This window comes from Crinia signifera, chromosome 2, assembly GCF_055691185.1.
Source record: "Crinia signifera chromosome 2, ASM5569118v1, whole genome shotgun sequence".
Taxonomy (NCBI): Eukaryota; Metazoa; Chordata; class Amphibia; order Anura; family Myobatrachidae; genus Crinia; species Crinia signifera.
In genome coordinates, this window is record NC_139218.1 from 364,324,150 (window position 1) to 364,342,457 (window position 18,308).

Below are 18,308 nucleotides of genomic sequence, written 5' to 3' on the forward strand. Positions count from 1 at the left end.
CTACCATCCACCATGGCATGGAGGGAGAACCGAATAGTGTACAGAGCGTAGCAAGGCACCGTGCCCGAAGCATGGCGAGTGCAGTGTGCCACACGAGGGGACGTGGTGCAGTTTTACAGTGTCCATGTCAACATTAGGGACAAAAATAGTGAAAAACCCATGTCGACCCATCAACTGATGACCTCCCCAATGCTGACCTAATGTTTGTGTCAACCTTTTGACCCTGCCCCTTTACAATGTCAACCTAATGCTTGTGTCAACAAAGCCATGAGAGATTCTACAGAGAATCGTGTAAGGCTGCTGCAAGCATTGTCTTGACAATTAACTACTTTTTCACAACTGTTGCTGACCTGTAATCCTCATATGGATCACCAATAAAAAGGCACATGGTTGAGAGCGCACCGAGTTATCAGTATTATACCCTCTCCTATGGATGCGAGTACAGAGGTTGAGCATAACGCAACTGATGCAGCCCCCCTGTTACGTCACTGCTTCGCTGCAGGCGGGTGGACTTGAGCATCATTATATTATAGAACCAAAATAAGTATCATATAATAGATCATACTGCATATCACATTTCTCCTCTCAGAACAGGTGGGCAGCATATTCAATTATACAGAGCTTTATTTATGGGTGTGGTAAGTTTCACCGACAGTCGGGATCCCGACAGTCATTATCCCGACTGGCCGGTGTCAGACAGCGTGGCCAGCGCAACAAAGCCCACCTATTCTATGCTCCCTCTATGGGGGTCGTGGACCCCCACGAGGGAAAATAGCCGACGTCCGTCAGGAACCCTGACGTCTGTGTTTTAACAGTCGGGATCCCGACGTCGGGTTAATGACTCTCGGGACCCCGTCCGTCACCCTTATTTATGGGCTGTACAAGAGTAAAAATAAAGAATGATAATCCATAAAAGGTGTAGCTTTCAGTTTAACTTGCAAATGGAGAGGAGAAAGTCATAAAACCCCCCTTTGTCTATCACAGCCGGAATACATGCAGATTACCGGCACTCAATAGCGGGAACCCGACAGCCGCCCGGTAGTCCAGTGTGTATGCCACCCCTGCAGCCTAACCCAAACTTTGACCCACATGCACACACTGTAACACTAACCCCACCCCGGAATACTTATAGGGATGGCAGCAGTTGGGATTCAATTGTCAGCATTTGCGTCAACGTCAGAATTCCAGCGCCGTTCTGGAATTCTGGCGTCTATATTCGGACTGCCAGCATCCTGACAGTCGGGATGTTACCTGAATCCCTCACAGCCATCCCGGGAAAGAAAAAAAAGAGTTCCATGGCGACCCCAATGTGGAAACTACATTACCGGTTGGATAATCAACGCTCTTGGGCGTTGAATTGAATTTAAGACGTAAGGTCTTAAGACATAATCTTCATATATTTCCCCAATCTAGTACAGTCGATACACTGTCCATAAGTACCGATCAGTGGCCAGGCAATCAGCGATCTGTCACATAGCAGGGGAAAATATATATATATATTTTCAGGGTGGATCAGGGAATGAAGATTTTTACATTTGTTTAATATTCTCAGGCATCTAAATATCGGGCAATTTCAACAATGGAACATAAATGTAATGGAGCCTTTACTTGCAGATTGAGCGCTTGTGAAAAATGAGTCCTATGCTTTTAATATCAATTAGATTGATTAGTTGAACTCACTTTAGATACTGTTGAGTCTTCTGCATAAATTTTTCTGGCAAACCATCTTCCTCGTCAAACTGCTCCATCGGTTCCACAATAACCGGCAAAGGTGTGCTGAAACAAGTGACAGAAATTAGTACATTCAAGCACATGAAAACTATCTGCAACATTAAAGTAATTTTTTTGGTCCACAGAAGGGCAATGCACACAGAGGGGCATCAATAAACCAAATGATGATCGCTAGTGATCTATAGTTGCTCCTGTCTGACATAACGTTTTCATCTGTTTCCCAGTACACACTGAAGGACAGGCACAAAAAGGTGATTTTTTTTTGTATTACCTGCAAAATGTTTTTTTCTGAAGCCATTATGGATGCTGGGATTATGGGTATGAAGGGTTCTGGGCACCAAGGAGTTAACTTCTTTAGAGAAGTGCAGCATGTGGCTCCTCCTCCTCCCTCATACCCTCCCCTGTTCTCAGGGGTGCGACCCGGGAATTTGTGATGTGAAAGGGGCATTATAAGGGAACAAACTGCTGGTGCTGCTGTTCTGACTAACAAATACAGTTCGCTTCAACTGTAAATGAACCTAAATGGGCATGCGATTTCCCGGTGTCTACATCGCCCAAAAAAGCCCATACACATGCAGTGATGAATGCTAAGCGATTTTACTTAAAGGTTCAGGATGACTTAGATCACTATTGCTCATTCGGTACACAGAGCGGTTTGCAGTCACTTGCTAAGCAATTTGATTACATTGCCAGGCCGGGAGGTGGTCGGTGAGAGCGGCCTGCTGGTCTGTCCACCGTCGACATAGACATTATGGTCTTATGAAACAGCATGACGGCCTGACAACCTGTGTACCCAGTAATATGTCAACAGGTCATCCTTCAACCACAATTACAAATATCATCCTCTTGTTTCATAAAGAAGTAATTGATGTGGATCTTTGTAATTGTCATTTAAAGCTTTGAAGGTACCACAAGTGAAATCTTGCTTAAGTAACTAGACTTTGTGGTCATGATTTAGATCTCTACCCAAGTGGTAAAGAGAGATGTCTATTCTGGGAGGGTGGGAATGCAATTGTTTACTCTCTCTGTTGTCACTAGATGACGCAGAGTAATTTAATTGTTGCACCTCCTCTTGCAGCCCCCAGAGGTAGCATGCAGAAAGGTGAAAAATGCTGTTTTGGGCACCCTGGCCAGGAATTTAATTTCAATTTATCCAACTCATGGTTTTTTTTCATTCAAATTCTAGCGCTGACAGCTGTCTTCTGTGAGTCCAACAGAGCTCCTGTTGGGTTCAGCCAGTTGCCAATGAAGGACTCACTAAACTATAATTAGCATAAGGACTGCATGGTTATAAAAATAACTACTTACGTTGTCAATATGAATGCGCCTTCAGAACATCTCTCAAGAGCCTTTCGCGCTGGAGGTTTTGCACAAAATTCAACAAATCCTTTTCCAGTAGGTCTGCCACGATCATCAACTATGACAACCGCTCGCTCAACTGGGCCAAACATGGAGAATGCTTCTTCAAGATGCTCATTTGAGATAACCGGAGAAAGATTTTTAACTACCAAGGCTGCTCCGTGGGTAGCAAAACGGATACGGAGGGGTCTGTTTTTGAGCACCATACCATCAAGTTCTGCTTTTGCAATTTCAGAAAGTGTTCTCGATTCCTGCAAAAGAGAACAGATTACACCATATGCTTTTGGAAATAAAATACTAAAACAAAATTTGTTTAAAACATTGTACACATGTATCCACGTTTCTTCATATTTCAAATCACCAGTTACAAAAAATTCTTCCAGTGAACCATGTCAAACTTTGCAACAGAATGTTACTACTTCTAATAATGATACTGGGAGCGGCATCAGGGGGTAATGATGTAATTTACAGACATATCCTGGCCGATGGCATAAAAATCTGAGGATATTGTGATATGGGGCAGTATTCAATGAGAAAAATTTGCCCTGTTTTACGGCGAATTTGTGCTTTTTTCGCCTTGGATGGAGCATTTTTTCTGCTCCAAAAGCGAGCAACCCTATTCAATGTGAAATATTAGCCGTCTTTTCAAGGGATTTTCGCCGTCTCTCTCCGTGTAGCAATTCTCCATCTTTTCATGGAGAGCTGGAATGTGAACTTTTAAACTAAAAGGTTTTTTTTTTTTGGTGTCAAAAAAATCAGGATTTTTTTTCTGTGAAGGGGCATGTTATTTTTATTCATGTGCTTATAGCACATGAATATATATTTAATTTAAAAAAAATATATATTATTTTTTTTTTACACAGAGCAGCCAGCAGGAAACCAGAGCTCTCGAGCCGCTCATTAGATATTCATATATTCACTGCATTCGATCATTACATATGCACGATCGGGTGCAGTGAATACTGGGTCCCCCGCTGGCTATAGGGGGGAAGCTTGTGCTGCCTGGGTCCCGGGGAGCCCACCTCTCCTCCACATATGTTCTGGGGCAGCCAGGGAGACTTTAATCTCCCTGGCTGCCACTGTCCCACGGCTCCCTGCCAGCTCCCTGCCGCAGACGCTCGTCCGCTGCAGGGGTTAAGACTCGCCGCGAGTGGCGGCGAGTCTTAACCACATTAAATAGAGGGAGCAGGAGTGGCAGCGAGCCCTCTGGAACAGGACGAGTGCATGGCGAGAGAAAAAATCTCTCGCCATGCACGGCAAATTTTTTTCATTGAATACTGCCCATAGTCTCCATGCTAGGCTGTTTTAGCAGGACATCTCGCCATGCCCGATTTTTAAAGGGTAAAATACACCTTGCCCTTTTACCAACGCCCTGCTAAAACAGCCTGTCCGTGCCTTGAGAATAGATTCCATGTGCGCAACATATCTTCACAATGAGTAGAGAGCTTGAAGGTAGCCTAACACCTCCATAGGCAACACCCCCTTTGAGCGTATACTGCCCACTGCAACCCTGCGCACTGCCCACATCCTAGCAGGGATCACTAGCGATACCAAGGTAAGATGAGCAACGGGAATTCCTACATGGATGAATTTTATAGGAGTTACATTGGACAATCCACATCAATATAGTATGTGGACAACATAGGGATACCAATTACTGTGTAGAGGCCCACAGAGAGTCGATAAAAATAGATTACACAAAAAAAAAAAATACATGACTAAACTCATATTCTAGGGGCACTTAGCCTAAGCAAAATATAACCTTTATTGGTTATACATTAACCGGGCTGTCATGGAAAATTTCCAGGCATACCACTATGCAGTAGGTGCGCGACAGTGGTACCTTCAGTGGTGCACCACCGCTAGGGCCCCCTCCTGCGATCGTACGCCGGAGCTCCCCTGCAGCCACTCAGAGCAGTGATGAAGGCGGCAGGCTCGGGGATGTGTTCGGGGCTACTTGGGAGCGCTCGGGAGTTCAGGAGCCAGAGTTCTCTTGAGCTGCCGCAAACACCCCCGAGCATGCCGCCGGTGGTCAATGCTGACTGTGACTAGCGGCTGGGTCAGCGGAGCTTCGGTGTATATAGTGTTCCTTCTAGGAACAGGGGCGGGCAGGGTGCCGCTGCATGGGTGCAGCGTCAAGGGGGCGGACCGGATCCACCGATGCCCCGTTTCTGGGCGGTGCCGGACCGCCGACGTGACAAAAGGGGCCTGCCCGGGCTGCGACGTGATTAAAAGGGGCGGGCCCAGCCGCCGTCGTCAAGAAAAGGGGCGGCCCCGCCGGTGCCGTCACTGCCAGGGAAGCGCCGGGGATCGCTATCTACTGCAGCACTGGGCTTCCCCGGTACCACCAGAGGAGTAGGAGGCAGGTTGTTTTAGCGGGGCGCTGCCAGAGGGAGGGCGCATTTTGCACTTTAAAAATTGGGCAGGGCACAGCACCCCGCTAAAACAGCCTAGCGGGAACACTAGTACAAACGACGGAGTGGAGGTAAACCCTTCCTACGTTCTGTGGTTGGTTTTGCTGGGGCTGGAAAAACCTGCCCTGGTAGGTTTGTCCTGCCCAGCAAAACCCACCACTCAACGGGTTAAAAACAAGATTACCGTCCAGAGGCTGTATTTAATTATTTTTGCCTGTCCCTGCTCCTGCGTGCGCCAGTATTCAATTTTGCCTGTTCCAGTCCAAACGCGCCAGTATTCAATTGTTTCTGCCGACTGGTGTGCAGTTTCTGCTGTTGTATGTTTCCAGTAGTGGCCCTGCAGTAATCAGCAGAACTGCCATGTATGACTGGAAAGGGGTAGGACAAGCACGCATAAAATGGAATTCCCAAAGATCTGAGGTGTATACTTTGCAGGGGCTTCAAAAGCTCAGAAATGAAGCCATCTCCACTGTCCAGGAACTTGTGGACAGTGAAGCATGGGTAGATCAGCATCCTCTGTGTTGCAGGGCTGATGAAATACATTTAAGTGCCAAACCCTCCATATATGTTGTGGACATTTAATTTGAAGACCCTCTGAAGAACTGCCCATGGAAACCTAGACAGGCTTTATGAAATCTACTGGGTAGGCTTTTTCACCTGCTAATGCAGCTTAAGTACAAAGCATTCCTGGAAACCCCACCTCATCATGTATTATTTATTAGTCTTAAGGCCCATCCCACAGATGGGCAAAAGTTTATGCTTATGCAATTCTTGTTCTACCTACCCTTCCCATCCACAACAGGGCAAAAGCTGCTGCAGCAGCCAGACCAAGTCTACAACTATCCACCTAGCCTACCCAACCAGAGCAGCGCAGAAGCTGCTGCTGCAGCCAAAGTAAGTCTCCAACTATCCACATACCCTACGAGAGCAGAAGCTGCTGCAGCAGGTACAGGAGATCCCAAAAACCCTCAAAGAATAAGAAAACAATCAAGAGAAAAAAAAAAGAACTGACTGATCAATCTCACAACGATATCTAAAGTGTTCGATTCAGGGTTGAGGTGTTAGCTTGCAAGGGTGAAGTAACGGGAGGAGCGACAGAATCTAGATTTATTATACAGGTCGAGTATCCCGTATCCGAATATCCGTTATCCGAATTATTCCGAAATACGGACATTCCAGAAAGTGAAAAAAAAAATTTTTTTTTGCTAAAAACTCACTGGGGACATATGTAACAGCATCACTGGGGACATGATATGTAACTGGCACTATATATGTACAAGACAATGATTGCTTGGCATTTAAATTCAGTGCTGAGATAGTACACACATTTTGTTTCACGTTTTGAAACCTTGTTTTTTGAACAATTAAAATATGTTTGTGTGTATTTTATGTGGTAATAAAATATATTTGTGTGTATATTATGTGTTTATACAGCATAAATGCAAGATACTTCAAAATACATCATTGAAATATTAAAATATTCCGAAATACGGAATAATCCGTTATCCAAAATTCTCCTGGTCCCGAGCATTTTGGATACGGGATACTCAACCTGTATAAGGAAGTGGCTTGTTCAGTACATGAGAGAGAAGCGAGTCAAAGAGGGACGATAAGGAGGTGGTGTAAATAGCCTCGATGTTATGCTTAGTGATGGCAGTCTTAGGAGGTGGAGAAGGAGAGGAAAGGGAGGTACTTGTTTCCTAGCACGGCGCCCACAATTTTGCTCAAAGTGCATCTGATCGCATCGCATGCAATATAGCGGCATGCAATGCGATTTTTAATTGTACAGGAACCCTGATGGGTGCTTACAAAGTTAAATGCACCCCCATTGTCAACGCCCACCCGAAGCGTGGCAAGCGCAGCGAGCCCGCGAGGGGCGGTGGTACGAGTCCTCCGGCCTTTTCATACCCCACTATCCACGTCGACGTGGAGTTGATTTTAGATAGTGTGGCGAGCGCAGCGAGCCCCGTGAGGGGACACGGGTTACTTAACATGCATTCCACGTGCGCTCGCCACACTATCTAAAATCAACTCCACGCCGACGTGGATAGTGGGGATATGAAAAGGTCGAAGAACGCGTACCGCTGCGCTCGCCACGCTTCGGCGTTGATAGTGGGGTGCTGTTGACAATGGGGGTGCATTTAACATTGTACGCACCCATCAGGGAGCTTGTACAATTAAAAATCGCATTGCATGCCGTTTGCTGGCATGCGATATTTAATTGTACAAGCACTTGTTAATTTCACAGAATTATCGCATCGCACACCAATAACTATGGCATGCGATGGGTGCCGTGCTAGGAAACCGAGAGGGATGTTAAAAAGAGAGCAAATGATGGTCAAAGAAGAGAAATCAGAAGTTTGAGAAAAATCTGAATTATCACAACGGTAGGTGAAGACCAGACCAAATGCGCTTCCATTCACATGGGAGGGTGAGAGGGCCTCAGAGACCAAGGGGTATATTTATCAACCAGCACTGTGGGGCATATGCGCAATCCCCGTCCGCTAAAGCAGGGGATAGCGCTTCCCCTCATCTATCAAACCCGCTGTGCGGGTACTTTAACGGCGGCACTGCGGGGCAGGAGGGCTAGCGTGTATGCGTTAGTTGCTGCAGAACTCCAGTCAAATACCTTATTTATGAAGCTTCCCGCTGGCCACGCGGTCCTTCTTTGCAGTCCAGTTCATAGCGCCAGAATTTTCTGGCGAAGCGGGTCTCCTGTGTGATGTTAGGCGCCGCTTGTTGGTCTCCGGCGGCTTCAGATTAAAACTGCGCATGCACCGGGTACACAGCATCCCCTGTGAACATTACTCGGCGCATGCGCAGTTTTAATCTGAAGCCGCCAGAGACCAACAAGCGGCACCTAACATGGAAAACTGCACATGCGCCGGGTACGTATTGCTGGACAAAAGGTTTCCGGCGCATGCACGATACGTTATGGGAGGCAGTGTATCCCCGGCAGCAGGGGAGAACGCACTCCAATCACGAAGACCACTCTATTCAGAGGGTTGCCCCATACTGCTACCACAAATACCAGGACCCACTGACGCAGAGGGTTCCCCATATATATCAAACACTGAAGTAGGTTCCCCCATACTGCTATCACATATACTATCACCCACTAATGCAAAGGATCCCCCCATACCACATTATATATATATATATATATATATATATATATATATCAAACACTGACGTAGGTTATCCCATACTGCTACCACATATATCACCCACTGACGCAGAGGGTCGCCCCATACCACTACCCCATATACCATCACCCACTGACACAGAGGGTTCCCCATACCACTACCCCATATACCATCACCCACTGACGCAGAGGGTTCCCCATACCACTACCCCATATACCATCACCCACTGACGCAGAGGTTTCCCCATACAACATATACCAGCACCCAGAGGCAAAGGTTCCCCATACCACTACCACATATACCAAAACCCACTGACGCAGAGGGTCCCCCCATACATCATCACCCACTGACACAGAGGGTTCCCCATACCACTACCACATATCACCCACTGACGCAGAGGTTTCCCCATACAACATATACCAGCACCCACTGAGGCAAAGATTCCCCATACCACATATCCCAGGACAGCGGCCCAGGCCTTACCAGCCGTATGAAGCCAAAGCCCCGGTCTCGGTTGATGAACACCTCGCTGGGCTCCCCGTATTTGTCGAAGAGCTTCTTGAAGTCGTCCTCGGTGATGTCGGTGGGCAGGTTCCCCACGAAGAGGCGGCAGCGCTGGGTGTAGCTCTTCTCCCCGGGCTTCAGCAGGCTCTTGATGTCTACGGTCACCCCGCGCTCCTCGGTCGCCCCCTCGTCCATCTTGGGCGGCATGAGGGACGGGTCCCCCTCCTCAAAGCGGCGCCTGTTGTGCTTCCCCCCTCCGGGCACCATCTGCTGTTGCGGGGGAGACATCATGTCGCCGCCGCCGCCGCTCCCCCCGTTATTGTTGTTCTTCTCGATGCGCACCTGTTTCAGGTTCCTGTTGGCCATCATCATCATCCTGATGCTGCTGACAGCTGGCGAGTCCCGACTACTGCGATGCGGGCGAGAAACAAGAGACGAGGAGACGGGACACACACACAGAGAGAGCGCCTCGCGCAACGACTTCCAAAATGGCGCGGTGAAAAATTCTCCTGCGGGCGATGACGTCACGTGTGCCCGGCCCCCTCCTTCCTCCACCACACACCAGCCCATGTGCTAGAGACCAGGCGGCCTAGTGCGCTGAATGTCACCTGTGTCCCCATCCGTGCATCGTCCATCTTTCAGTAGACAAAACGCGGTCCACTCCATCGCCCCCATAGGAAGTCCTGGATAATGGCGGCTGCCTGCGGCCTGTTACCGCTAGAAGCCAGGGACTCTTATGTACATAAGAACTCTATTTTTACCGCATAGCCTGGTGTAATTGGTGACATCAAGTGTGTTCCTAATAATCAGGGGGACATTGCATAATACTGTAGGGGGGTGCTTTAATGCTGTCATCACACTATTTTCGTTAACGATAGTTTATGTAGCAGGGCGCCACAAATCTGAGTCACCAGAGAGTGATTAATACGGCCTACACACATGCCGATATTAAGGCATTTTCTAAGCGATTTTGCTTAGTTTGGCAAAGTCGCTTAGCAAATGCCCTCACATCAGTGTATGTGTGGGGGCTATATCGGCAGCAGTGCGCGTCCCGCGCGTCTTTATCGCTGGCCGAGATTGATGGACAGTGTCCATCAATCTCGGCATCGGCAGGGTTCTTCCACCGGAGAACACTGGCGCTGTCTGCTCGCTTAGCACACAGAGCTGACAGCTCGCTCTGTGTGTGGGCTGTCAGCTCTGTGTGCTATGCGATAGCGGCGCAGCACAGCCCGACCTAGCATAGCTAGGTAGCCCTGCACACATCGCTATGTGTTTAGGGCCCATTAGATTTGCGAACGCTGTGACATGCTGCTGGGGGAGGAGGAGCAGCATGGAGGACAGGGAGGGGGGTGCGGGTGGTGATAGAAGCCCGTAGGGTATCACCACCCAAAGGTGGCAATACCCTGCCCGCCAAAGACGGTGCGGCCAGGTTTTGGTACATTTGAAAATGCGGTAAAACAGGGGTTTTACCACATTTTTGTCTTAGTTCATCCCGCCCAGTATGAGTAACATCTCTTTTGCCTTTTTAAAAGTTTTTTTTTTTTTAACTATCCCCCATTGTCTTAATTCTAGGGTGACTGGATGCTGAGTCGCTGGCCACACCAAATGATCACAAATTGTTCTTGGGGTCTCTTAGGACCTGAGCCAGTAGGAGATTCCGCCCACTGACTAGGGATGGCCATCTTGCCATTGCCATCAATGGTGGCCATGGATGGCAATAGTGCAACTGGCCATCAATAGTATTAAACTATGCAATGGATGACCATCAACGTTTTTTCCTATCGATGGTCATCCATTTTTTTTTATATTGATTGGCCTGTGGACCAATTAAAACATGGGGGCGGGGCTTCGTGGTTGTTTTGGTGGCGGGGTTATGCTCTTTGTCATGGTCCCTTGGGAAAAAAAGAAAAACAAATCTGTTCGCTTATGGTGGACATCGATGGAGGGAAACCATCTTGGTCTCCCCCATCAATGTCAAAACTATTCAACGTCGGCCATAAACCATTGATTATTTCAAATCATGAATGGTCGATGGCCATCCCTACCACTGACTCCCCTCACTGCATAGGGGGTGGTTCTTTTTCTGCCATCAGGTTCCTTCAATGCTGCACATGGAAGCAAGTGCTTAGTATGCATGTGTGGATGCTATGATCCCGTTCTTCGCAAGATAAAGGGCCTGATTCAGACTTGATTGCAAGAGCAAAATCTTTCTCAAATAGGCAAAACCATGCTGCACTGCAGGTGGGGCGAATGTAAAGGGCCCGATACACAGAGAGATTTTTGACAGAAATTCATAATGGGAGATTCAGCATGAGAGATTTCGAATCTCTCAGGCGACTTCAGGGGATTAAAAAAAGTATTTTAAAATATTAATATAAATAATGTAAGAAAATGTTGTGGGGTTCCCCCCACGAGCATGAGCATCCCCGGGCTCTCTGAGTTTCTCAAATACCAGGGGAAAAAAAATAAATAAGGTCCCATGTATTCAAGAAACCATCACTGGGCTCCTGGGCCGGTCCTGGTTCCCAAAATACGGGGGACAAAAGGAGTAGGGGTCCCCCGTATCTTGGAAACCAGCACGGGCTCAAACAGTCATCAGGGTAATGCCACGGCCTGGGGACACTAATTTGATAAGGTCCCGCGGCCAAAGCATTACCTCTGTGGCTGGTCAGCCCGGGCCAGGTCCCTGGGGTAGTGGGGACCAACTCAATAAATGGGTCCCCCCCTCCAGGGTGCCATTGGCCCGGGCTGAAGCCCAAGGCTGTCCCTGGCGCCCCAGGGCAGTGGGCACCAGACTGATAATTAATAACATTATTAGTGGCCTTAGAAATAAATGTTGGTGGCATAGTGCCCCCCCTCACCCCAAACAAATAAACATTGGTGGCATAGTGTGCCACCCCTCCCCCAACAAAATGAACATTGGTGGCTAGTGCCCCCCCCCCCAAAAAAAAAAAAACAAGTTTTAATCATTGGTGGGTAGTCCCCCCCCCCCCCCCCCCCACACACACACAAAAGGTTTATCTATTGGTGGCTAGTGGCACCTCAAATTGAAATAATAGCCTGGGGAGTGTCATCTTCTTTGTCTATAACAGCATGACCAGCCCCAGGCTCTTGGAGTAGTCCTGGTTCCCAAAATACGGAGGACAAAGTGAGTGGGGGCCCCCTGTATTTTGGGAACGAGCACCAGGCTCTTGAGCCGGCCCTGGTTTCCAAAATATGGGGGGGACAAAATGAATAGGGGTCCTCCCTATCCAGGGCACCTTAGGCCTGGACTGAAGCCCGGGGCTATCCCCTGACCCCGTGGGCAGTGGGTGCAGGGTTGATAGCTTGTTTAAATAGTAATATTGTCTTTTACAGTTGGATGACAGGTCCCAGCAAGCCTGCCCCACATGCTGGTACTTGGGAGAACCACAGGCACCAGCATGTGGGGCATTAAAGGCATTAAAGGCCTGCAGCCCCCTGTAAAGGAAATATTAAAATAAAAACACAGACACAGGTTTTTTAAATATTTTATTAAACTGCATCTTGTCTTCACCCAGGGGGCCTTTTAAGCTCTTTTGCATGACCGCTGCTTCCCAGGGCTTCAGCCTCTTCATCTGTGTTCTTCACCTGGGGGGGGGGGGGGGGGGGTGGCCTTTCAGCTCTTTTGCATGGCCGCCGCCTCCCAGTTCTGTTCTTCTGGAGCTCTTCTCTGCTCCTCCTCCGCCTTCGGACTGGCTGTCCCCTCTTTCGAGCTGGCTAATATAGCCAGCTCTAGGGGGGTGGGGCAATGATGTGGCAAGCCGTGATTGTCTGGCTGTGGCCAATTTTTTTTTTTCCTCCGCTGCCGCCACACTGATGGCTAAGAGGGGCCCGGACCACCACTCATGGGGACCAGAAACGCTGCCGACGCCGCTGAGACCAGGTCACCACCAGCGTGAGTTCTGGGGAGGGAGGGGGGTAGTCAGGGTGTTGCGAGTGGGGGAGGGGGGTCCGGAGTGCTGCGAGTGGAGAAGGGGGTTCGGGGTGCCGCGTGTGTGGGAGGGGGGGGGGGTCGGAAGTGCGGCGAGTGGGGGAGGGGTGCCACGAGTTGGAGGGGGGGGTTGTCGGGGTGCCACGAGTTGGGGCCGGAAGTGGGGTCGGGGTGCCGGGAGAGGGGGGTTGGGATGCCGCAAGTGGGGGAGGAAGGGGGTCGGAAGTTCTGAGAGTGTGTGTGTAGGGGGGGGGGGGTGCTGTGAATGGGGAAGCGGGGTTGGGGGTGCCTCATTGCCTGCTCAGAGGCCCTGCTCATCTGCCCACGCCGCACATGCAGGAGATGTGCAGGAGCTTCTGAGTGACTGCACTGAAATTATCTGTTCGTTTTGAATCTTGGGCAGATTCAGAGCATCTGGGCCGCACATGTAAATCGCTGTGTGGACTACTAAAGGGGCAGACACATGTAGAGATGTGTGCTAAGCAATTTTGCTAAGCTATTTAGGGTGGGCGATTTCCTGGTGTCCAGATCTCCCACACACGGAGCGAATTTTTGCTATTTTCTAAGCAATCTTACTAGATTGCTTAGAAAGTAAGCACAGATCTCTCTGTGTGTATGTTCTGAGAGATTAAATATCTCTTGCTAACTAAGTTAGTGCATGCAGTCAAAATCTAGTCAGATTGCTTAGCAAATGACTGCAAATCTCTCTGTGTGTACAGAATGAGAGATACTGATCTCAATCTCTCATTCTGATCCACTACCCTGCCTTTTTTTTTGCTTAAGCAAAATTGCTTAGCAAAATTGCGTGTGTATGTGCTCTCCATGGGAGATCTTGACACCAGCAAAATTGCTTAGCAAAGATCTCTACATGTGTACGCCACTTTACACTTGCAGAGATTGTTGCTAAGCACGGTAGTGGTTCAGAATGAGAGATCTCGATCACTATCGCTCATTCTGTACACACAGAGAGATTTGCAGTCACTTGCTAAGCAATTTGACTAGATTTTGACTGCAAGACCCCCCAATTCCCTCTCCCCGGTTTCCTTTTCCCTATTTGCCTTTTCTTTTAGGGCTGTGATTTATGATATCGGCATTATAAGCCGATTGTATAGATCAGGGGTGGCCAACCGGTCAGAGGTAAAGAGACGAAAAATATCGGTAGTCAAGCTAAAGAGCCGACATCATGTGCGCGCCGAAGGCGCATGGGCCAAAAAAAGGGGCGCAGTCTATTTTGACCCCTTGGGTGGGTGTGATACAAATATGCCTCCAATAGTGCAGTGCTATATATACATATGCCCCCAATAGTGCCAGATACACATATGCCCCCCACGGTGCCAGGTATGCACCACACGGTGCCGGGTATGCCCCCACAGTGCCAAAAAGCTGGTATGCCCCCACAGTGCCACAAACTGCTATGCCCCCACAGTGCCACAAACTGCTATGCCCCCACAGTGCCACAAACTGCTATGCCCCCACAGTGCCACAAACTGCTATGCCCCCACAGTGCAAATTTCCCAGCAGCAGCACTCACCGTTGTTGCTGCTGCTGCCAGGTGGGGAGAGGACAGTCTGGTGTCCCCCTGCAGTCCTCCTGTCATGTCACCGATGGGAGGAGAGCACAGCACACCGCGTGTCTCCTTCCCCCTCATTTCCCTGTGACTGGGCTGCCCACCAATCAAAGCTCGCTGGCCGGCTCCTGATTGGCTGCTGGCCCACGAGCTCTGCTTGGCGGACGGCCCAGTCACAAGGATGCACAGTAAGGGGTAGGAGAGATGCGCGATGCGTGCTCTCCTCCCCTCAGAAGGAGAAGGGATTCAGGGAACCGGCAGCAGGGGGGACTGGGACAGACGGTGGGCGGCGGGCAGCAGTGGGAGCAGGAGCCGCACTTTACAAGGGGGAGAGCCGCATGAGGCTCAAGAGCCACAGGTTGGCCACCACTGGTATAGATCATTTTAGGACACTTCAAGATATAGGCTAATTCAGGGCTGGGCAACACCGGCCCTCTAGATGTTAATGAACTACACATCCCAGGATGCTTTGCATTAGTTTTGCTATGTGGCCATGCTGAAACTGATGCAAGGCATGCTGGGATGTGTAGTTCATCAACATCTGGAGGGCCGGTGTTGCCCAGCCCTGGGCTAATTGTAAAGCATGCAGTAGCTAGATATATTTACCTGTACATATAAACCGCTTATCCCAAAATACAATGTAAATACTGAAAGCGCTGTGACAATTTTAATATGTTAATATGTTTTTGTTTGCACTGTTTGTTATAGTGCTTCCATCGGGACGCACAGCTGTTGCGAGGGAGACAGAGGACCGGTGTAACAACACGAATAGGGAACACTGATGCCGGGTAACCGTGGTAACCATTCCACGCAGTAAGCCAGGCATCGGGTCACCACGGTAACCGGCTGATGTCATCTGTGCGGCCGGACCGGAAACAGCGTTGAGGGCTTCCAGAAACGAGCAGCGTGCGGCAGACCGGTCAGGAGGAGGTGCTTTTCCTTTTGCACTGGGATATAAGCAGGGCTATTTTTCTGCAGGCTCCAGCAGGAACTGTGGCCCTTATTCTGGTTCACTCTTTCTGACAAAATATTTCTTAGATGGACAAAACCATGTGCACTGCAGGTGAGGCAGGTGTTACTTGTGCAGAGATAATTAGATTTGGGTGGGGTTTTACACCTGCCTCACCTGCAGTGCACATGGTTTTGTCCATCTAAGAAATATTTTGTCAGAAAGAGTGAACTAGAATAAGGGCCACAGTTCCTGCTGGAGCCTGCAGAAAAATAGCCCTGGATATAAGGTAGTATACTTTATTTATTATTTGTTTCCACACCTTAAAAACGGGACCAGGGAGTTCCAAAACATCGGTTTTGGGGGAGATTTTGTTACTTACAAGCAGACTCTGAAGCTGGGTACACATATATACAATCGTCGGGCCGTTCTTCCAATCTGGGGGCAAACGGCCGTTCGATTGTATAGGTGTGTACGCTGTCCCAATTGCTGCTGTGCGACCGATAAACGGCCAAAAACGCTCTTGGCCGTCCACGGTCGGTCGGTCGAAGGTTCTTTGCTGCTTAATATTTCATCCGACAGGACGGCTCCATATCGGAACAAAAGTGAAGTGTGTACGCATGTTCGATCGATATGCTTGACAGTTTGACAAAGCACGGTGGTATGCTGCATTATGAGAGACCCTGTAACCCTTTGCCTGCTGTTTTAACTAATGTGTGTATAATGCCTCACTGCCCAACACTTTAGAGGCATCACTTTAAGACATTAATCAATGTTGAAGTTTTAATAGAGTGTGCTGGAAGCTCTTTTCAGGGCACCATAACACACTATTAAAACTTCAACATTGATTAATGTCTTAAAGTGATGCCTCTAAAGTGTTGGGCAGTGAGGCATTATACACACATTAGTTAAAACAGCAGGCAAAGGGTTACAGGGTCTCTCATATACTTCTTCTTGCGATTGTTTGGACGGGAGTACATCGGACGTCGCAAGTAAAATTGTACATATGTGTACGCGCAGAACGGTCGTATGTTTTGGACGGCCGAACGTGTATTCGGTCGATCGAACGGTCGCAAGAAAAAGGAAATTGTACATATGTGTACCCAGCTTGAGTGCCGCTTCTTACATCCTCTCCTATCTCTCTATCTATATATATATCAGTGTTTTTCAACCACTGTGCCGTGGCACACTAGTGTGACTTGAGCTGTTCTCAAGTGTGCCTCCAGATCTAGAGATGCCCAAACCAGTCTACAGCCACCACCAGCTCAACTGTTATTTACTGGTCTCTTCTTTTCATATAAAGGGCCCATGTATTTTATTTTTGTTACCTGTGGGGACCAGTGTGATTGTTTTTTACATGGGGGCCAATACTTTTTTTCCTGTGGGGGCCAATGTGTTTTGCCCTGTGGGGATCTCATGGTGTGTCTTGGCCATTTTAAAATCTTATTTAGTGTGCCGCAAGGTAAAAAGGTTGAAAATTTACTGATTTTGGATGGAATCTAAATTTGGACTGCAGTGTTAAAACAATATACCTTAAACATTCTGTGTACTTACACATGCGTTCCCATAATTCCCTAACTGCACACATTGCACTGCCTATAGCATGTTTAAACACGTTTACAGTATATGGTGGTTATTCTGGTTGATTCGCAAGGTTGCGAATTCGCAGCCTTGCAAATCTACCAAACCCCACCCGGCGAATGAACGCCCCCCCTCGCAGCGCTGGTTCTCCCGCACAGGCTGCGAATGGATGTTTAGCATAAACATCCATTCATATGCCTGCGGGTAACCTCCCACATCTTTCGTTGGTCGCTGACCATCGAAAGATGTGGAAGATGTGGAAGGTACACGCATATAAAAGTGACTTTCAAGTCACTTATGTATGCATGCACGCGGGGACGGATATGGGCGGGCAGCTGACATCCGGTGATGTCAGCTGCCAGCCCCCCGCACCTGCATCACCGCCTCATTACCATGAGAACGCCATGGAACACTGGACGTTCCCATACGGTAATGGGGCAGCCCGGCTCCCCACGCCCTTCTCCGCCACCCCCCCCCCGCACGCATCGGTCCTCCGTGCGAATGAACTTGAATAACCCCCAATGGCACCAATTCTCCCATTTAAAAATGTTGATTGTCCCAGGAGTTTATTATGTGCGACGGGTCGCCAGCCACACGAGGTAAGCAATGTAACAAAGCAAATGAGGAAGGCAAGTCTGATTCCGGGTTGCATAGAGAGAGAGGAATCAGCAGCAGAAAGAAGTAATAATTCTAATGTATAGGTCATTGATACGGCCTCATGTAGAATACTGCAGGGTTGCCAACCCTCCCGGAATGGCCGGGAGGATCCCGAAAATCGGGTCCCCCTCCCGGTCCCCCGGAAAGGGGGGCAACCCTCCCGGATTCCGGCTGTCCCCTTCCCCCCCCCCCCCCCCTCATTTACCTTGTGGTGGCCGTAGCCCGTAGCGTTAAATTGGCGTGATCCGCGGCATTTCGTCGGAAGGGGCGGGGCTAAATATGCAAATCGCGCATTTTTGGCCCCGCCCCCTCATCGGAGACCCGCGTATTGCGGTATTTGCATTACTGGGGGCAGGGACTGATGATGCTCCATCAGGCCCCGCCCCCAGAAGTGATGTAGACAGTCTCCTCTCCGGGTTTCTCCCGGAGAGGTGATTGTAAAAGTCGG

At 49.0% G+C, this 18,308-nt stretch overlaps 1 protein-coding gene across 4 annotated transcripts in view; it reads right to left on the reverse strand.

Moving 5' to 3' along the window:
• PSPC1 (paraspeckle component 1) overlaps window positions 1–9,674 on the reverse strand; it is a 71,019-nt gene extending 61,345 nt beyond the window's left edge. For 2 of the 4 annotated variants that reach the window (XM_083169929.1, XM_083169930.1), the window contains exons 1-3: window positions 9,134–9,674; window positions 3,040–3,341; window positions 1,681–1,776 (exon numbers count right to left, since the gene is read on the reverse strand). In XM_083169929.1, coding sequence (XP_083026055.1) covers window positions 1,681–1,776; window positions 3,040–3,341; window positions 9,134–9,529 — 794 coding nt within the window. In that variant the 5' untranslated portion in view covers window positions 9,530–9,674. The remainder of the gene's footprint in view (window positions 1–1,680; window positions 1,777–3,039; window positions 3,342–9,133) is intronic. The other 2 variants (XM_083169931.1, XM_083169928.1) reach the window with 1 other exon arrangement.
• Window positions 9,675–18,308: the final 8,634 nt, after the last annotated feature.